Source organism: Poromitra crassiceps (assembly GCF_964638095.1).
Source record: "Poromitra crassiceps genome assembly, chromosome: 13".
Taxonomy (NCBI): Eukaryota; Metazoa; Chordata; class Actinopteri; order Beryciformes; family Melamphaidae; genus Poromitra; species Poromitra crassiceps.
Window position 1 is genome coordinate 26,705,731 of NC_139644.1, and position 22,959 is coordinate 26,728,689.

The following is a 22,959-nucleotide window of genomic DNA, read 5'->3' on the forward strand; positions in this document are numbered from 1 at the left end:
AAAACACTGAGCCAGTTTCCTCTCCTGCCTCTGCACCGTTACGACAAATCCATGTGCGCGCGTGCGTGAGAAGGATGGAGCCGATGTGATCCGTCCCGGTAGAGGGTTTGACCCGGGAGACTGGCTGACTGAGGAAAGACCAGTCTGGAGGTTTCTCATCAGCTCTGTTGCATAATCCCAGAATTTCCTGCCTTTATCAAGCACTCTGGACTGTATAGCTCTGGGCCGGACATGGTTGTTTTAGGTTTAGGATCTACAACACTGCAGCCATTGTTTGATCAGGATGGGAGCGGGAGGATGGGTGCCACCGGAGCTACAATACCAGAGAGGATAATGGCTTGCAGTTACGAATGACCAGGTGGTGGCGTCAGATGTCGCTTGATCTCGGTTGATGGTGTTTCCAACCCACTGTCTGTTGGATTCCAGTTCAGTGCAGGTTGCCAGATCACCTTTTAACACTCTGGCAAGCTTCTGCACACACACACACACACACACACACACACACACACACACACACACACACACACACACACACACACACACACACACACACACACACACACACACACACACACACACACACACACACACACACACACACACACACACACACACACACACACACATGCCCTGTCAGGTGAGGACAAATCATAACGTAAGCCTAAGTCTGACTAATTCCCCTCGCTGCACAGACACAACAGCCACCATGGCATACTTACATAAAGACGACAATCTTCACCTCATCTTTTCCCTCTGCCTCACCCTGCTGGTGGACAAGGGATGCAGTGTACTGAGGAAGATTGTCACCAGGTATGGAGTCTGGCTATCTGAAAGGGGGCGCAGCAGACAGCAACTGGCCCCCCTGTTGTCTGAGTCCTGCTGAGATTTTTAGAGCACTGGATGTCAGCCCCAGGGGATTCACACAGCGCTGTGCGGCATTCTGGGAGATTGCCACCGTAAGCTCGATTGAAGGAGCCCCAGATGTTCAGTGGTTTTGATGGCGTTTTCTGTTTAGTTGTTGTCTGGTAAACAAAGCGGGTGCCGGTGAGGACAAAGTGAGGCTGTTTGCCACACAAATCCTCAAAGTATTATGAAGCACTTTTGCTGAAAAGTCCTTCATAATACTTTGAGGCAACGATAAGCCTATAGGCCGCTCACAAGGGGGATAACCGACAGGGGCTATTTTAGGATCAGACCTTTAGGGGTGCTCAGCCCTAGTCTCGCTTGGCAGACTCCCTCCCTGCTCAGCCCCCAATGAGAATGTGGCTGACCTCGGACCCTCTAGGGAGGTCCGGGGGCATGCCCCCCCGGAATATATTTTTTTACATTTGAAAGTAAAATGGATCAATCTGGCGCATCTCCAGCAGCTCATCCTCTACCGTTCTTCACCAGGTGACCTTATAGGTCGACCTGGTTTCCATTTCTCTGGTGGTGTCCATCTGAGGGCCACTTTGGGGATCTGTGTCAAAAGTAATGTATAAATGAATCGAGCAAGTAAAAGCTAGGAAGGCAGCGAGCAGATTACATCATGATGATGTGTGTGATGAAGTCTTTCAGTGACATTCAGGACTAGACCAGATCATTTAACTTGAATGACCCTAACCGGCCGTTAGAGCCTGCTGTTTTCGGTCACTAAAAAGTTGTTGACATGACGTCCTGGTGGTGACGTCCAGGAAATGACGTCTAAATCATCCCCATATTGGCTGTGATCTGGCCTATAGTCCTGAATATCACAAGACCTCATCACAATGTCATCATTCTGACGTATTTGACTTGCTGGGTTGCTTTCAAAGTCAAAATAAAAAAAACAGCAAGTCATTGAAAGATGCAGACTGTTCATCTAATCTTCCAAGTCAATACAGAGATGTTAATGACAAAAACAATATAATCAACAATGGCATGTGAATTAATTCAGCAGTGATTGCATTGTGGGGGAGGGGGGGGGGGGGGGGGGGTCAATGTTTTTCCCTCCCCGCCGCTGCTTGCTTCCCTGTCCCGCTGTGGCTCTCAACTTGTCTTGAGACTAATTCCTTTGCCTGCAGAATACCAATCCATAGTAGTGACGCAGCCGATGACTCAGGAGCAGATGAATTAAAATTATACACTGGCAGAATGTTACCGAGGGAATGGGCCATCAGAGGTGAGCAGGATGTGTGCAGGATAACCAACTTACTGCTGCTGACCAATATCGCCACTTTGCTCTCCCTTCAGTACGCATTAGTGTCAACACTGTCTGCTGCTTTAATGCCACATAAGAGGCAATTATGTCTCTCAGACGCATAGAAAATCATCCACTTCTAAATTATATTGAATACTATGAGATAATTGCCATTTTCTTCACACCACGCACACTGTAGTCTACTATTACCTTGATCTTTGCCCAACACTCAGATGTACAAATCCATATTTGTGAATTGAGGTTTTTGTTATGTTAAGTCATAGTATGAATCATAGTAAGTAGTATCAAATTGATAGGTATGATACACTGATTAGATGTAGGCCTAATACATACATGTTCAGTGAGAACAAACTCTGGCTGTGCACACTTTTGTTGATTTCTGAGACATAAATATTTCTAGCGATATCAATTGGCTTGATAGAATGTAAAAGAAAAAAAATCAAAAGTGTCATTACAAAGTGCAAATAATATAATTTCAATTGGGAGTTTGTAAAATTGTGATGGACAAGCGTCTCATTTGTGATGACTACAGCAGAATAAAAATGATGCTAACATCATGATGAATTTTTCTGCCCACAATGCATACTGTCACATTTTTATATTGTGATATATTGAATCTCCATCCCTACAAAGCGATGTACCGGTATGTATAGGACACAAGAGATTTGCTTGTTGAATGGTGCACAATACAAGAACGAACAAAATCCAACAGGACAAGGCTTCCAAAAAATGAAAAATTCATCAAGAATCTTTTTCAGAAGAAATCAAGCATGCCTGAGGCACTTTGCAGTCAGTTATTACAGTAATGTTTGTCAGTTTTCAATTGAGAATTTCAAAACCGGGCTGTGACAAAAGCCATGCACATAATAGCTTCAAGATTGAATTTCAATAATGAGTGAAATGTTCGTATACACAACAATTAATTTATCACTCAAAATAAATAATTCATTTAAGCTTTTCTTGGATCACACCCATTTTTGTACTCTGCCTTCATTTTGATGTCAACTGCACTCTGCACACCTGTAGGCTACATTTCCGTGACTGCATCTTGCACAGTTTTGACACCTGGCAAAGAACTCAAACCTGCTTCTGTGGTCCTGCTACAATAAATTAGTGTCTCCAGGATCACATTTTGCCATGATGACACACACACACACACACACACACACACACACACACACACACACACACACACACACACACACACACACACACACACACACACACACACACACACACACACACACACACACACGGTGAGAACAACACCAGCCACCACACGCTGTCGTGGCTGGTGAAAACACATTTTACTATTTAGAGATTTGTTTACCTGCCTTTTTTCTACCTAGTCCTAAATGCCCCAGTAATTTACATAATAGCCCCAGGCCTCCCACCAGAGGGTGATCTGATTGGTCCCTTATTTAATTCCCAGACGCGCCCCCTCTAGACCTACATTAAATCAATACACTAAACCACAGTGTCATGGAATATGGCACATGTCTCTGGACTCTTGTAGGCAGCTTTCACATAGGAAACAACTTACAAGGCAATGTTAATGATACTAAAGTCTGAGTGACATCAGATGTATCATTCATTAATTTGCATAGCTAAGTGAATGATACAGCTGACGTCACTCACACCTTTCCCTTCACACCTTCTCCTGCTCCATGCCTGCACACGCACACAGCCGTTCATTGTGATTGAATACTATGCGAGTCACTCACACCGGCACGTTTTCTCCGGTACATGTTGTGCTTTGCTTTGTGCTTTGATCCTAATGCTGCATTCATTGTACATGGGAAACATAACAATTAAGTCTAAAAAATGCCGTTGTTGTCAGCTTTCAGATTGCAATGCAAATGCAGGTTGAAAACGACTGTTCACTTCAGCTTTCAGGGGATAAATAGGTCTACTACTTGGGAAATCGGAGGTTTTTAGCAAGTGATGGATTGCTAACAAAAAATAATGATGCAGTCGTAGGGCAATGATTCTGAACCATTTTCATATCAAGGACCCCTTCAGTGCCACCCCCATTTGATGAGATTATTTTGTCCCTCGAAACCAAAACGATGGTATTTTATTGTTAGATTGATTATGATTTTGTCCAGAATTCCATGACTATCTTCATTGTAGGTATAGAGATAATCGTGAAACTATTATAAAAACAGTCATTATTCTACATTCTCTAGCCTATAATTGTGTTCTTGTAAAAAAAACAATGCTGATCGAAGTTTGACAATAGATCAGTTTGGATGATCGGATCCCACACTGAGAACCACTGCTGTACAGCCTACATTGATTTTGAGATCAAATGAACAAAATTAATGATCCATAAGCGTGATTTTGTGATCATAACTCTGGACCATTAATTCAGGGGCACTTAGCTCAGTTTCAAACAGGTCGTTAATTTAATAAAATCGGTGAAAATTTCTACAAGCTCTGAAGGCAGCATGGATGCGGACACAGGGCAGAGGAGCGCACCGTCGCTCTGCGCTCTGATTGGCCGGCGGGAGCAGGTGGGCGGGCCTGCCGGTGGAGACAATAGAGCGGCTCCAGGGAAAGCAGAGGCTGTCACAGGCATCATCAGCGGTCCAGCCAGCACGGCACAGCAGCCTGGGAAGGGTTGAACCGTTCAGCTTCCCTTCTGCCTCCTCTGCAGGTGATACAGTCTGGGGAAACAAGGAGGGGGAAAACCCAAGGATCTCAGCCTGCGACATTTTCTCTCTAGTTAAAAGAGCCAAGTGTTTTCTGGATAGATTGACAGCCGTAGATATTGCATGCAGCACAATTTGAAAGGTAAGATCCCATCTGATGCATTCTCATTTCTTCACTGGACCAAAACAATTAGCTCTGCTTGTGCATTAATTGGCAATGTGCAGTTGTGTGTGTCCAAACGCGTTTTCATGTGTCGACATCACAGAATGTGTTTTGCATTAGATGTGGTGTCTCATTGCATGCTCCTCATGTCTTTGTGCTGCTGTGTGGCTCCAGTGTTTCATTGCACAGCATTACACTGGACTACTGTTGTGTTTACAAGCGAGCTTTGTTTGGTTAATGAAGGCTTTGCATTGTTGCAATTCTACAAATTAATAATGTAGACCTATATTTTCGAACATGATTGCTCCCCCCCCCCCACCCTCAATTGTCATACAGCAGTATCTACTACACAATATAAAAGTTATACATGCACCATGTGACAATACACTGAGCAGAACAATGAGGCTTGACAGCAGCTGCTGCTGTCAATCTATTGTGTACCAAGTGCCCAGCTGTAAACTGGATCACATGAGCACTTTAGTTTTCCAATTTATAGGCTATTTGTAAATAATCATCATCATCATAATGATTTTTTTTGTTTAATTACACACTACTGTATACAGTATTTCTGCACATTATACGAGCTTTCTCCCCTCCCTCCCCGCCCCCCATGCACACACACACACACACACACACACACACACACACACACACACACACACACACACACACACACACACACACACACACACACACACACACACACACACACACATGCTCAGTACACAAATACACACACATCCTACTTGATTTATTTTGTAAATGTTGTCACTGGTATTGGTATTGCTTTGTGTTGGCAGATCTGATGCACAGCTCATATCTTTGTGCTGCACAGCCATGCATGGTTATCATCAGCCAGTAGGTTTTCTGTGGCAGCTTTCTCAGACAGCGGTCAGCTTCCCTTGCTGCCTCTCAGATTATTCTTGAAATGGCCTCAACAGATACTCTGATGCATCCAGCATTATTGTCAGTAATAGTACTGTGAAAAATATAGGAGAAACGGCAAGTAGGCATTATAAAAAGCAATTTGGAGAAATACATTGGGCTGCATACATTACCGTCAGGGCCGTTGGCTGTTTGTTTTTGAAACCTTGGTGACCTCTAGCTGCTGTTTGTCATTATACACTGCTGCATACTGTACACACACAGCCCTGCAGGACAGATCACATACTGTACCAGTGGAGGAGGGAGTGAAACTGAGAAAGTCAGTGAAGGGGAACCAGAGTGAGACAGAGGGAGATGCAGAGATTACAACTGACAAAGGGGGAACTTTACCTAGTGTGAGTTCACAGGGATGGGCTGGCATTAACGGAGTGCCCAGTGATGTGCCGCTGAGCGTGCAGGCACAAAGCCCCAGTGTTCACAGATGGAGATGGCCTAGCCAGTCCAAAGCCTTGCTGCTTTGAAGTGCTCCACAGCTCCGTGAACGTGGTGGGAGCGGATGGGGCCGGGGGTGAACAGCAGCAGCCAGCAGACTGGCACTAACGCTCCTGAGGAGGGACTGAACCGATAGCCGCAGGGACAGACAGAGGAACTGCAACTTCCAGATAAATCTGTGACAACGTCATTAAGAAAGGCACATTGGAGGTTCAGTTTATACAACACTTTCTCAGACACAAAGCTGCTCCGAAGGCAGAAATAATCTCATGGGATGGGTTGAGCCAAAGAACCACAGTTTTTCGTAGCTTATGCAAAACATATAAATAAAATATACATATGGATTTATTTTTTATTATGTCATTCATGACCAAGGCATTCATGTCATTATACATTTTTATTCTGTCATTTGTGACCATGGTATTCATGTTCTTGGAAGCTCAGTTTAGTTGAGTCTACTAGCACAAGTAAAGGAAATTATAAAAAGCTAACTGCATACCTGGATAGCTAGAGTAAGTTATAGCTAGAGGCTAGCAAGTTATAGCTATAGTTTGAACATGGAAGCTCAGCTAGGGCAGTAGTTCTGAACGTGGGGTCCGGAGACCACCATGGGTCTTTCAGGGGGTCCCCAGCAAACTGATGAATTGTTAAACTTCACCATTATTTCATTGGCAAGAAGTGAACATAGAGAATGTATAAGAATAACTGTTTTGATCATAGATTGTCTTACCTCGCTACCTGCATTACAGACAGTCATGGCGTTCTGATCAAAAATAATATTGTGACAATAAAAACATCCTCAGATTTGGGTCAGAGAAACAAAATAAAATCAACTGTGGACTGAATTTGGGGTCCTTGATGTGGAAGAAGGTTGAGAATCACTGAGCTGGGCTAACTACCTAAGACAACTTATGCTTAGATTCTGTTAATAGCAGAAGGCTAAACTTCATAATATTAGCTCCCTCCTTGCCTTTGGCTTCAGTCTGTTATTTAACCAGAAAACGTGTGGTTCTCTGGGTCGGCCCATTTCAACTTCACTCCACCAGTGAGATTCTTTCTCCATGCAGAGAAGGTCTATAGAAGTTCTGCCTCATGTTTGTTTAACTCAACTCCAGTCTCTGTTTAGGGTTGGGGCTTCCACACACATGGCTTCCCATCATGCTTTCTAACGTTCCATATTAGAGAAATGGTGGCCTCCATTATTCACGTGTTAATGAGTTAGTACAAATCTGCAGTGTTTTCAAGGGATGAACTATAACATTAGTTACACTTGAATATTCAACTTGACTTGTAAAGGGAACATCTATAATAATAAGCACTCAGCATATTTGAAGGGTTTCATACCAACACTATAAATCTGATATTCATGGTTCAACATGTCAAACGTACAGATTACATCCTTTCAATTCAATATTAACCTTTTCTGAACAAGGGTGCTAATGTAGTTACAACATAAATTATATTTCACTGTGGGTTTTATTTTCTAGCCAGGAACCACTTTGTAGTTTGTATATCTGATTATGGAATGAATGAACCTCTGCATTTTATTTCTGCTGATTAAATTGTACAGTTAATAGAGGTTAAATGGTTTCGACTCTCCCGTTAAGAAAAGAAACCCTTGCGTTTTCTGGATGTTCTCTCTCTTTGGGCAAAACAAAACACAAGCTCCACTGGCCCAGGAGGTCAATGGCTCAGGTCATTGAACAACCTGCCAGACCAGCAAAACTCCAACTCCAATTCCACTGAACCAGCGACCCTCTCTTGTTTCTAATATTACTAGTGGTGGACCCATAGGAGTTAGACCCCCCTGGGAGTTAGACCCTCTTGCTCTGGTGAGGATATCACTTACAGTATGTATAGAATCGATTGATTGAGTGATGTCACCAGTGATGATGTCACCAGATGATTCCTCAAGTGACATCACATCATTAGGTAATTAGGGCAATTAATCTGACCTAATTACTTAATTAAAAATCCAAGCTCCGTTAGGTCACTGACAGGGTTGCTCTTTACACTTTCTGAAAGATTCAGCCCGATCGTACGCAAGACGGCATAGCTGTGGCCAAACCCAATTCAAACACTCACACACAGTCAGACAGACAGACAGACAGACAGACAGACAGACAGACAGACAGACACTTCACATGTTATAAGATTGGATCAACACTAATTAACTAACAATTAATTTTCTTCTGAAAGGAAACCACACAATATTGTTTACTGTTGAAAAAGCTGCAGTTCGGTATCTCATTTGCATGTGAGCAGCTAAGACAAGGAGGCTGAAAGGACAGGGGCAGAGTAGATGACAGTGCCAATGTCTTCATTTAATCATGATGAGCAGGCTATCATCCACATCGTAACCATGCGAGACATGCTCTGTCAGAGTTTATAAATCAGCACTGATGCCATTTAATTTCTCCTGTCCTTGTGTTTTCAACCCCCTTTGAAACGGACACAGCATCCTCCTTTTTATGTCCAAATAGATAGCAGAGAGGACACACATGTTACAGCGTAGGGTGAGGACACAGATGTTACAGCGTAGCGTGAGGACACAGATGTTACAGCGTAGCGTGAGGAGGACACAGATGTTACAGCGTAGCGTGAGGACACAGATGTTACAGCGTAGCGTGAGGACACAGATGTTACAGCGTAGCGTGAGGACACAGATGTTACAGCGTAGCGTGAGGACACAGATGTTACAGCGTAGCGTGAGGAGGACACAGATGTTACAGCGTAGCGTGAGGAGGACACAGATGTTACAGCGTAGCGTGAGGAGGACACAGATGTTACAGCGTAGCGTGAGGACAGAGATGTTACAGCATAGCGTGAGGACAGAGATGTTACAGCATAGCGTGAGGACAGAGATGTTACAGCATAGCGTGAGGACAGAGATGTTACAGCATAGCGTGAGGACAGAGATGTTACAGCATAGCGTGAGGACACAGATGTTACAGCATAGCATGAGGACACAGATGTTACAGCATAGCATGAGGACACAGATGTTACAGCATAGCGTGAGGACAGAGATGTTACAGCATAGCATGAGGACACAGATGTTACAGCATAGCATGAGGACACAGATGTTACAGCATAGCATGAGGACACAGATGTTACAGCATAGCGTGAGGACACAGATGTTACAGCATAGTGTGAGGACACAGATGTTACAGCGTAGCGTGAGGACACAGATGTTACAGCGTAGCGTGAAGACACAGATGTTACAGCGTAGTGTGAGGACACAGATGTTACAGCGTAGCGTGAGGACACAGATGTTACAGCGTAGCGTGAGGACACAGATGTTACAGCGTAGCGTGAGGACACAGATGTTACAGCATAGCGTGAAGACACAGATGTTACAGCGTAGCGTGAGGACACAGATGTTACAGCGTAGCGTGAGGACACAGATGTTACAGCGTAGCGTGAAGACACAGATGTTACAGCATAGCGTGAGGACACAGATGTTACAGCGTAGCGTGAGGGCACAGATGTTACAGCGTAGCGTGAGCAGGACACAGATGTTACAGCATAGCGTGAGGACACAGATGTTACAGCGTAGCGTGAGGACACAGATGTTACAGCGTAGTGTAAGGACACAGATGTTACAGCATAGCGTGAGGACACAGATGTTACAGCGTAGCGTGAGGACACAGATGTTACAGCATAGCGTGAGGACACAGATGTTACAGCATAGCGTGAGGACACAGATGTTACAGCGTAGTGTAAGGACACAGATGTTACAGCGTAGCGTGAGGAGGACACAGATGTTACAGCGTAGCGTGAGGAGGACACAGATGTTACAGCGTAGCGTGAGGACAGAGATGTTACAGCATAGCGTGAGGACAGAGATGTTACAGCATAGCGTGAGGACACAGATGTTACAGCATAGCGTGAGGACAGAGATGTTACAGCATAGCGTGAGGACACAGATGTTACAGCATAGCGTGAGGACACAGATGTTACAGCGTAGCGTGAAGACACAGATGTTACAGCGTAGCGTGAGGACACAGATGTTACAGCGTAGCGTGAAGACACAGATGTTACAGCGTAGTGTGAGGACACAGATGTTACAGCGTAGCGTGAGGACACAGATGTTACAGCGTAGCGTGAGGACACAGATGTTACAGCGTAGCGTGAGGACACAGATGTTACAGCGTAGCGTGAGGACACAGATGTTACAGCGTAGCGTGAAGACACAGATGTTACAGCATAGCGTGAGGACACAGATGTTACAGCGTAGCGTGAGCAGGACACAGATGTTACAGCATAGCGTGAGGACACATATGTTACAGCGTAGCGTGAGGACACAGATGTTACAGCATAGCGTGAGGACACAGATGTTACAGCGTAGTGTAAGGACACAGATGTTACAGCATAGCGTGAGGACACAGATGTTACAGCGTAGTGTAAGGACACAGATGTTACAGCGTAGCGTGAGGACACAGATGTTACAGCGTAGCGTGAGGACACAGATGTTACAGCGTAGCGTGAGGAGGACACAGATGTTACAGCGTAGCGTGAGGAGGACACATGTTACAGCATGGCATGAGGACACAGATGTTACAGCATAGCGTGAGGACACAGATGTTACAGCATAGCATGAGGACACAGATGTTACAGCGTAGCATGAGGACACAGATGTTACAGCGTAGCGTGAGGACACAGATGTTACAGCATAGCGTGAGGACACAGATGTTGCAGCGTAGCGTGAGGACACAGATGTTACAGCGTAGCATGAGGACACAGATGTTACAGCGTAGCGTGAGGACACAGATGTTACAGTGTAGCGTGAGGACACAGATGTTACAGCGTAGCGTGAGGAGGACACAGATGTTACAGCATAGCGTGAGGACACAGATGTTACAGAGCCAGATTCTTGATGACCAAATGTTTATAAACTCAAGCCTTCCCAAATGCCAAATGCCTTCCCAAAGTTCTTGACATGGCTAAGGGCCAACATAATGTTTGGTGAACTTTTGGCCAATAATTGGATGGACAAAGATAGTAAAATGTTTCCATGAACATAACGATTTGGCGTTACAAACAAATGGATGGACAAAGATAGTAAAATGTTTCCATGAACATAACGATTTGGCGTTACAAATGGATGGACAAAGATAGTAAAATGTTTCCATGAACATAACGATTTGGCATTACAAATGGATTGACAAAGATAGTAAAATGTTTCCATGAACATAACGATTTGGCGTTACAAATGGATGGACAAAGATAGTAAAATGTTTCCATGAACATAACGATTTGGCGTTACAAATGGATGGACAAAGATAGTAAAATGTTTCCATGAACATAACGATTTGGCGTTACAAATGGATGGACAAAGATAGTAAAATGTTTCCATGATCATAACGATTTGGCGTTACAAATGGATGGACAAAGATAGTAAAATGTTTCCATGAACATAACGATTTGGCGTTACAAATGGATGGACAAAGATAGTAAAATGTTTCCATGATCATAACGATTTGGCGTTACAAATGGATGGACAAAGATAGTAAAATGTTTCCATGAACACAACAATTTGGCGTTACAAATGGATGGACAAAGATAGTAAAATGTTTCCATGATCATAACGATTTGGCGTTACAAATGGATGGACAAAGATAGTAAAATGTTTCCATGAACACAACAATTTGGCGTTACAAATGGATGGACAAAGATAGTAAAATGTTTCCATGAACACAACAATTTGGCGTTACAAATGGATGGACAAAGATAGTAAAATGTTTCCATGAACATAACGATTTGGCGTTACAAATGGATAGACAAAGATAGTAAAATGTTTCCATGAACATAACGATTTGGCGTTACAAATGGATGGACAAAGATAGTAAAATGTTTCCATGATCATAACGATTTGGCGTTACAAATGGATGGACAAAGATAGTAAAATGTTTCCATGAACACAACAATTTGGCGTTACAAATGGTTAGTTTGGTGGTACAAGTTGATTTTGGCAGGAAGACAAATAAGGTGGCACAGGCAGTACTGAATGTGTGTGCGTGTGTGTGTGTGTGCGTGCGTGTGTGTGAGACTGAATGTGTGTGTGTGTGTGTGTGTGTGTGTGTGTGTGCGTGCATGCGTGTCTGCGTGCGTGTGTGTGTGCGTGCGTGTGTGTGTGTGTGTGTGTGTGTGTGTGTGTGAATGTGTGCGTGTGTTTGTGTGTGCGTGTATACCAGTGGTGTATACACGTGTGGCGACTCTGGCGAACAGCAGGGAGCTAGGCGATTGCTCAGCACTTTTGGCTGTCACATTTACCTCCAGTCACATGGCGCTCAGACCGGCAGGCCACTTCGTTGCCATTGATGCAGGAAGTGAAGTGAAATGCTTTTGGCCACTCTGCTGGCCTTCAGGGACCCCCTGCTGTGATTGTCCCACCTTTCCTCCCAGTGTTCATCTTACCTCCTGTGGGCTGTGCAACAGGCGAGGAACACTGGGCGAGGCACACGCAGGAAGAGAAGCAGCTATGACGCAAAGCAGATTGGCAGAGTCTCAGCCGTGCTGTGAATACAGATGCGTTATAAACCATTGAGAAGAAACATGGCAAGCCGGTCTGAGCCCCCCCACCCCCACCACCGAACAGGGCCTCCTCCCTGTGGCCCTCTGGGGAGCAGCCATGGCACAGTTAACCCTAAGAAGGCTGCTGGGAGCTGCATCACAGCCACAGCAGAGAAAAAGACACTCCTAATTAGTGGCGGTTGTGTCTGCTTTCATCTCCATGCTCTTTTATATGACAGCCGTGTGTGTGTGTGTGTGTGTGTGTGTGTGTGTGTGTGTGTGTGTGTGTGTGTGTGTGTGTGTGTGTGTGTGTGTGTGTGTGTGTGTGTGAAATTGAGCATATGCACGCATGTCAAGGTAATTATGGTTCACTGAAACTAAAAACATGCTAGCAACAGTAAACAAGTTGTCCATCATGAGTGATGCAGTCAGTAACAGATTCATCATCTTGCCCCCCCCACCACCAGATTTGTCAAATCCAATCAGCAATGTCTGAGATGCTCATCCAAGGCAATTCTCTATTCATGTGCATCCAAGACAGACACATCCAGCATATTCCGGCATTACTGTTCATATTAAGGCTTAGTATTTAAACTGTATAACTGACTTTTCTGGCAGATGAAAGTGAAACCAATGCAAGAGAGCCGATCTGAAATGAACTTGAAATCAAAAATTTAAATCACAGTCTAAAATTTTAAGACTTAAACTGTTAGATCTCTAGAATATCAAGTATGTTTCTGCTTGCAGATGCTAAGATTGACTAATATATAACTGACCTTTTTTTGCAGATGGAAACTAAATTAATCCAAGACAATCTGAAAATGATCTCAGAGAAATGAAAATTGAAATGGATTGTGTGAAGGTATTTCTGCTTGTAGACCTTGTCAGAGGGATGCTGAGTAGCCCGGTGCTGTGACAGACAGCCAGCTGTCTCCTCTAGGTTCCACTGACTCCTCACTTCTAGCCGCTTGTTTTTCCTTATGCCTGCAGCTACATACTGTGCTGCTGCTGTCCAGAGCCATCTTCACAAGCCACCGCCAATGCAGTGTAACCAGTGCTCATTTTGGCTTTAAATAAAAGAATAAAGCAGAACATAATTTATTTTTACCATTGAAGTTGTATCTAGTGCAGCAACCAGGGCACATAGGCCTCTATCTTCCCAAAAGCGCAAATTTTGCATTTGCGCTCGTTTAACGCCTTGCGCAATGCAAATTGGGGGCGGACACAAGTGCATGCCTGTGATAATTGTACTGGGCATTGGCTGCCCCATGCCAAAGCAGGCGTTTCAGCGCTAAAATGTGGGATAGATGGCGTTACCCTATCGTCAGCAGCGCGCAATTACTTTGCGCTAAGAGCTTTGAAAAGGACCTCTTACGCGCAAATACCTCTCTGTGCTGGGCACTCTGCACGGAGATTACGGTTGCGCTCCCAGCGCAGAGAGGTATTTGCGGAGTGGAAAGTGGAATTCCTTTTGGATATGTCATTACGCACAGCCTTGCCATGCCAAGACATCAAATTATGCTGCTAAAATTGGGTATTAGCAGATAATTCAGTGAGGCAATCGACTATAACTCACTGAGAAACTTTTATCACATAGCAAAGATGGAAATGAATTGAGAACACTTGTGGGACAATGGACATAGGCTATTTACCTTCATAACCCGAAGGGTCATTGGCACCACAGATGATCTGTCAATAAGCTCCCTCTGTCCTCGCACGAGTGAGTACACTCTATTACGCATGGAGAGAATTACAGCAAATTGCATGCCTCGGCGAGGCAACCTCGCGCAAACAACCATTGCGAGACGGGAATGTGATTGGTTTTGATTGACGTAATGCCCAGCCTTGCATGGCCATGCCTGTGAATAATTCTGGTAGTTAAGACCGCCCAAATCCCGTTTGCGCAGGCATTTTGGGGCGCAGATGATTTTTGGCAGAATTGGCACGGCTCTAATTTGCGCTTGGGACAGGTGCCGTGAACGTTTCCGCATGCCCGCCGAGAATTGCATCCCCAACAACGTTTTAACTTAGAAATCAGGGAGGTCACGTCTACCAGACAATTATATCACTTTGAATTAGTTACATTTCTGTATAAATCATTACAAGTAGCTCCCGTGAGGTGGGGATGTTTTTTTTTGCTGCTCGGCGGGGGAGCAAAACTCGGCAGAACACCTGGCGGACGGCGCAAGGCGGAATGCAATCTTCCGTGACTTAAGGCATGTGCAAACAGTGCGCAAAGCGCTATTTAGGGATAGCGCCTGTCGGAAGATAGAGGCCATACCCTCCAGTTTCGCACCCGCAGATACAGCCAATTGTACTTGTACTGTATGGATGCCTGACCAAGCCAGAGATAACACGGGGGCTCGAACCTGCGACCCTCATGTTGGTAGGCAGGGAATCTACCACTGAACTACCCGGATGCCCCGGACATACTGTTTATATCTGTTTAATTTCAGTGTTTTCACACTCTTCTTCGGTCTTGTACACACACCTCCCTGACACACACACACACACGCACGCACGCACGCACGCGCGTGCGCGTGCGCGCACACACACACACACACACACACACACACACGCACACACACACACACACACATGCTGTCTGTGAGGCGTAGGCAGACAGGATGTGACTGAGCATCCTGTCTCATTCAACACTTTCTCATCCTCATTAATGAGAGATGCTGCACCATCAGGCTGCAGAGTCTGTCCAGTCACTGGGATGTCTTGGCCACCACAGGTGATGAAAGAAAGGATACAGAAAATGAGTGTTGCTTGGCTTGTCTGCTTGCAGAAGGGGGGGGGGGGGGCTGAGACAGATTTGTAGAGAGTGAAACCAGGGGGGGGTGGGGTGGGGGGTGGGGGGGGTTTGAAGGCAGGCAGGCGAGAGAGAAACAGATCAGATCAGAATTAGACCTTCAATAATGCAGGAAGGACATCAGTCAGCTGTTGCCTTTCTGCACAGGATCAGCTCCACAAATAGCAAGAGTTTATTTACCCTCTAAGATCCAATTTAACCCATTTGTTTGAACTGTCATCGCTTTGATTTCTTTCCCCGCTTCATCATTTTCAGGGTTCAATGTATCCCAGCATGCATTGGGGCAGAAGGCAGGGAAACACCCGGCCATCACAGGGCCAACACACATGCATTCATACTTACAGTATGGGCAGTTTAGAGTCTCCAATCCTCTTCCTGACTTGCATGTCTTTGCACACGGAGAAAAGCCACTGACATGCCAACACTACATACATACACAAGCTACCATGCCATGCTTGAACTTGTTAGCAGGATAGCAATGATTTATAGACAGGAATTCACATCTTGTTGCAGCCATTTATAATGAAGGTTACTCCAGCCTACTTTCTGTAACATGCTGAGCAACACCTCCAGCTCCAAATGATATTTGGGGGGAGATGTTGTTATGTTTACTGACGACGTCGATACGACGACTGTCATGTTGGTGCAGCAGTGTTCTCTGTTAGGTAATGTGTCATGATCCTGAACACGTGAAAGTGTTTCCTCAGAGCAAGCAGCAGATGTGTGTTTACTACAGGATTCAAAGTTACATAAGGGCACATTTGGCACAGAGACAAAACATTTTGTCTTCCCCTTGATGGCGATAACAGTATGGAGGTTACATACGGTGTGTGTGTGCAGTGTGTAGGCTACAGTAGTGCTGTGTATGAAGGGCTGCATCCTGTTCACAATAGTGAATGCCTTTCTCTGTAACCTGGCTTTCTTCTGCTCCCCCTCCACAGGAAGGAACCTCTGTCTCCAGTCCAGCCCTCGGCCCCGGCCTTCCCCTCCAGAAGAATGAGCTCCTCCCGTGCCTCCATCGACATCCTGGAGGAACTGCAGCTCATCGCTGCACAGAACCTGGAGAAACTGGATATCAACAAATACTATGAGGTCATCAGAGAACTGGGCAAGGGCACCTATGGGAAAGTGGATCTCGTCATCCACAAGATCAGAGGTAAATATTTTGGACGTTAGCAACTGTAAAGCTTACTGATGCAGTAGGCGGCTTTGCATGTTAGCGGCTCCAAATGCCACTGAGATGTAGCGGTTTGAAAGTTTGAAAAATGACCGGCGTCTGTGTAGTGTAGCGGTAGATTCCCTGCCTATACCAACAGGAGGGTCGCAGGTTCGTAGCCATGTGTTACCTCCGGCTTGGTCGGGGGTTCATACAGGCACGATTGGCTGTGCCTGAGGGTGGGAAGCCAGATTGGGGGTACTGTACTGTACTGTGTCCTCGTCACTGCACTAGCACCTCCTCTGGTCAGTCGGGGCGCCTGGTCGGGGTGGAATGGAACTGGTGGGAATAGCATGATCCTCCCACGTGCTACATCCTACCGGTGAAGTTCCCCCTGTCAGGTGAAAAAAAAAAAAAAAACTTTTTACAGCAGCCTAGCACAAATCAAGATCCTTAGATCCAGATTCCGTATCTAAATTCACTACTTTACTAATGGCAAATCTGTCCAACCTCTTCACATAAAAAGCAAGCCAAAATGTTGACCATCTGCTCCAAGCCTCTTAATAGTGTATTTTATGGAGCACAAAGCCATCGCAAAATAAACCATCTAGAGTGCTTTGTGTTCTGTCACCAAGAGGAGCTGACTGACCTTTTAAAACCACTTACGAACACAGTTGAACGATGGATGTCCCCGCCGCTTGAAAGCCAATTGAGAAAACATCACATGTCATCGTACAAAATGTTTGTAATGAAGTTTTCATTATCTGGCATCACACACACACACACACACACACACACACACACACACACACACACACACACACACACACACACACACACACACACACACACACACACACACACACAGCCTTACAGAAGCAGCATGGCTTTAACAGCGTGCCCTACAATCCCTAATGTTGCTTAGTAGAAATGTCACGTTAAAGGACCTACCGGTATATATATATTCACTGCACTAAAGATGCTATACTAAAAAAAAAAACATGTCTTACCTGAGATTTAGGAAACCTGCTAAGTTGAAATAATGGTTGAAATACTGTTTTGCGGTGTAGAAGGTCTGCTTTTGTTTTGTCCCCGGGTTGCCAGATATGAAACACAGCATGATGCAGCCATGGAAGCAAGCAAACAAACTGGATAAGCCAGATATTTTTTACCTGACCTGAAAACCTTTAACCTTGCTTGCAAGATGATAGTGAAACGTATGTGGAACTTTACCGTCCATCTGGCAGCGTCAGGTTAGAAAACCTTGTCCTCTGTCGAAAAAGCTCCATGACCAGACAGCCGTGGTAAAACACGGGTAAATGTTGGAGATGCATTTGGAATATGGAACATTATGAACATAGCTTATCCAATTAATAATATCCATTGACTATCCTGATGCTACGAGCTGCAGATAATGGAAAACTCTACTGCAAAACAAGACTAAACACATACAGTATAACTATGGAAATCAATTGGCTGAATTTCTGACCTTTGAATTATAATATAGTGTAAGAGTTTTAGTGAGGCAAGGAACTCAGAATTCGGAAATAGTTCAGGAATGGGGAAGATGTTTGTGTGTGCGTGCGTGTGCGTGCATGTGTGTGTGTGTGTGTGTGTGTGTGTGTGTGTGTGTGTGTGTGTGTGTGTGAGAGAGAGAGATTAGTTGAATAGTTGACTTTTGCTCACTCAATTTAAAGTATTCATGTTTTAATCTGATATATTATTGAGTCCGTAGGTAAATTATCTCTCCACAGGGAGGTCAGAGGTCAGGTCACTGAGTGGTCCATTCTTTAGATTGGTCTCATCTGACGTGGCAAGTTAAGTTTTTGTTTTGTTTCGAAAAGGATACTGTGAAATAACAGGGCGGAGAGAATAGTGCCATCATGCATATTTATTGTCATTTTGATTATTCTTTTAATACAATATAATATATGTTGACTTTTCTTTAAAAAATAAACCAATAATAATGATAATAATCATCATCATCATCATCATCATCATCGGTATAGGAAAGGGTGTAGAGAGGATGGGGTAGCGGGGGATAAGGGCAATATGGGGGATGTTTGCTGGGAGAGTCTGGAAAGCGAGACTAATTGGATACTAATGGAGGGATACAGGGTTAAAAAAATAAAATTCTGGGCATTGATTTTGTAATTTTGTACTGCTCTTTTTTTATATATATATATAAAAACTATGTTAAAAATGGGGGGTGGGGGGCGAGAGCTAGGCTTAAAATTAGTCATGGTGTTCAGACTAACAGCCCATTGCAGCTTTGCAATGTGTCACAAATCTAGCATCCATGGCTAAAGTGCCATGGCTAAATATGTAACAACCAGGCGAGAAAAATATCTGAAGAAGATTGTTGCAGTGTAGTTATTTATATAGGTCAATTCAGTGAGAACGTCTGAGGCAGATTTGCTTCCAAATGTAGGTTACTGTTATACTGTCATCATGTCTTTAGCCTAGTTTCTACTCAAAAGCACTCTGACGTGTAACTTGAGAAGAGTCCGCTCAGTTGGTGTGTGCTACATTTGCCAGCAGGATTATTTAGCAAATAAACAAATTTTAATGAACATACGACTAGCGACTAAAGCTACTGTAGTTTCTTCTTACTAGATACTTTAGCTATAAGACATCGATGGTTAGCTAATGAGACACTTCAAACAAGCTGACATCTAATACAGAAAGAGGCTGGCCTGAAGAAGACCCAGCGGTGTCAAAACATTGATGTGAAAGTGTTGGGGTGGTTTTATGTCTTTTACCTGCTAAAGAGGTTAATTGGTGTGACACACAGGAGCAGGTGCATTTGCAGGATAGTGGAGAATTAAATGCTCGTCACAAGTCCATTTTGTTCACCTCTGCATTGTCTTTTTTTTTTAAATACTTGCCTGCTTTTCTCGTTATATCAAGTAATGAAGAACGAACAGAAAGCCTCTCCTTGTAAACTGACCTTTCCTAGAAGTGGCTGCATGCTGTAAAATGCACAAAGCGTTTTGCACAGCTGAGCCAGTGGTATTGGAGAAGCATCCCCCCCTCACCTCCGCCCCCTCTCCTCTTCGCTGACAAGACGTCTGTTGGTGCAGGGAGAGGCAGACGTGGCAGCTTCTGAGTCTGGCAGCTCTCCATCTTATTGTCTGGGCTATTCCTCCCTCTCTCAGATGAGTCCTCTGTCCTCACTGTTCCTCTGCTTTTGAGGAGCAATTGGCTGGTGAATAATAGAGATGGGGTGGTGAGTCGAGGCTCTGGACCACGTCTTCACAAAATTGCCTTCCTCTATTCCCTCCGGACCACCAAATGTGTTTTGGTGCATCCAGTGTTTTTACATTATATATGAAGTCCAGCAATTTACTTCAGGCCAAAGAAGACTTCTCCCCCCTTGTCTTTGCCCCTCTAATCTTATTGTCGGCTCTACGAAGTTTATGGCTGATGGCTGTAAACACCATAGTCGCTTTCAATTTTGCTGCAAAATCCCCTACTGTACATCAAAGCAGATCATCCCCAGTTTGATGCTGAGGCGCCATTCTGCTCCCCCTGTAGATATACTCTGTCAGAGGATTTGAAATATTCACAGTATAAATCCCTCTGGATTTAATTCTGTGACCGTGCTGATTATAATTTGAAATGAAAATTATTTTAATTAGGTTTCATGTATACAACTAATGCAGACAATAAATAAATTCCCCACCAGTTTAATAGGGAAGAGAGGAATGGGGTCGGAGTTATGTAACCCGCTTTTTTTTTTTACCCCATTTTAGGCACAAAAATGGCGCTGAAGTTCTTGAGGAAGAAGACGACCAAGCTCAAGAGCTTCCTGAGGGAGTACAGCGTCTCCTTGTACCTGTCACCCTGCCCCTTCATCATCAACATGTTCGGCATCGCCTTTGAAACCGACGACTACTACATCTTCGCTCAGGAGTACGCCCTGGCAGGAGATCTCTTTGACATCATTCCTCCACAGGTGAGATGAAAAGAAAAGAGACACACTGTAGCTGATAAAGGAGCATGAACATGAGCTAGTCGTGTTGCAGCTGTAGAATAATGTCAGAGTGTAACATGATTAATATTTCAGCAAACATGAGATTCTGTTTCCATGATTGTGTCTTTGGAAAAGGACACTTCATTGTAATGTACTGTAATCCAAATCATTATCTCTTAATACTTAACTATTTTTAGACTGTCATTTCCACCCACTGCTAATGTCATTATGCAGAGTCCCTGTGGAGTACAGCCTGGCATCCTTCTGCATGACATTAAATTGTCGGTTTATGGTTGACCAAGTGTTGTCATGAGATGGACCAAGTGTTTTGGAATTATAAAGCCAACTCACTGTCCGGCTCTCTCCAGGTGGGGCTTCCTGAACCGGTGGCCAAGCGCTGCGTTCACCAGGTGGCCATTGCCCTGGACTACCTGCACTGTAAGAAGCTGGTCCACAGGGACATCAAGCCTGAGAACATCCTCATCTTTGACAGAGAGTGCCGCAAGGTCAAGCTGTCGGACTTTGGCATGACGCGGCGCGCCGGCTCCCCGGTGAAGCGCGTCAGCGGCACCATCCCGTACACCGCCCCCGAGCTGTGCGACACCTCGCGGCACGAGGGCTTCTGCGTGGAGTACAGCACGGACGTGTGGGCGTTCGGCGTGCTGCTCTTCTGCATGCTGACGGGAAACTTCCCCTGGGAGAAGGCCATGCCGGCCGACACCTTCTACGAGGAGTTCGTCCGCTGGCAGCGCCGCCGGACGGGCACCATTCCCTCGCAGTGGCGCCGCTTCACCGACGAGGCCCTACGCATGTTTCGCAGGCTCCTTTCCATCGAGCAGGAGCGCCGCTGCTCCGTCAAAGAGGTCTTCAGCTATTTCAACCATTGCTGGATGCTGGACACACAGAACGGCAATAGCAACAATAGTAGCGGGAGCTTAGGGAGCAGCGGGCCGCCCCTGGACATCAGCTCGTCCTCGTCTGAAGAGGACGTGCTGGTGGACAGACTGAAGCAGCAGACCCTGTCGCCTGCCTGTGTGGTGGGCAAGGGGAGCATCCTGATGGACACACATTACTCCTCCATGTCCACTAACAGCTCCCCCTCCTCCACGGGCAGCTACGAGCGGGTCGCCCGGGAAAACAATGGCGGCGGGCGCATCCTGGTAGCCACGCCCATCGAGATCTGTGTGTAGAGGCGGCTGCTTCTACTTTGTAGGCTACGTGCGCACACATGTTAGTTGTTGTGACCGCGCCTGTGTAATACGAGGGTTGGTGTGCAATGGAAGAAGATCTTTCCGAGTATGAGAAAGAGGAGAAAGAAGAAGAAGAAGAAGGAAGTATGGCGGCTGGTGCTTGGCATCGTGAGACTTCCTCGCCGGTCTGAGATTGGTTGTAGCTTCACTGTGGATTCATTCGTTTCTGATGAAGATGCACTCTGAGGGAATGACAAGACGGTGAGACAATCACACAAGCTGTATAGCCTCCTCATGTGCTCATGTGGTTTACGTCAACAACAACAACTTTGAAAGAAAGAGCTGCAGGACAAGACAAAAAACAAAAACATCCACAAGCAATACGTTCAACATTTTGGGAACAATCCAGTGACTGCAAAAATGATATGTGAAGAGAAGGGGAAAGAAATAACCTGCTTTAACGACATCGGTAAGAACATTTGTGCATAAAAACGGTCTCTCCAGTGTGACCTCATGTGACCGAAGGTACTATTGTGTGTTTGTAGTAAACTGTACCATTGTCATGTTCGCTAGGTAGGATGTTTCTGTAAAGTATGTTTTTGTTTTGAATTTTGATTTGAATTTAAATTATTAATTTGTGTTGATGAATATATTTATGATTTGATTTATAAAGTAGCATTAGAGATCTGAAGCCCATGTTAATTCTTCCCCCCATGTTTCAGTTATTGTGTCATGTAGCCCTACATCTACAATTACATCTTCCGCCCCAAATAACTAAGAGAAACTGTTCATCATCCTGTCAGAAGCTGCATTCAGTTTTGTTTGAATAGTCGCCGTTGGTGTTCTGTGACCCATGACCTTTATGTAACTAGATGTAGATGACTGAGTGTATGTTTTGTTCGCCTTAATGTCCTCTTCATGTTTGCCTGTGAG

General features: G+C 44.9%; 1 protein-coding gene across 1 annotated transcript; it reads left to right on the top strand.

Moving 5' to 3' along the window:
• Positions 1-16,700: 16,700 nt before the first annotated feature.
• Positions 16,701-22,026, top strand: LOC310787643 (serine/threonine-protein kinase SBK1-like; the record flags this gene model as incomplete). The annotated part of the gene is made up of 3 exons (XM_083649121.1): positions 16,701-16,860; positions 20,616-20,818; positions 21,205-22,026. 3 exons carry the CDS (start codon positions 16,701-16,703, stop codon positions 22,024-22,026), a joined length of 1,185 nt encoding a protein of 394 aa, XP_083505247.1.
• Between the last annotated feature and the right edge of the window lie 933 nt (positions 22,027-22,959).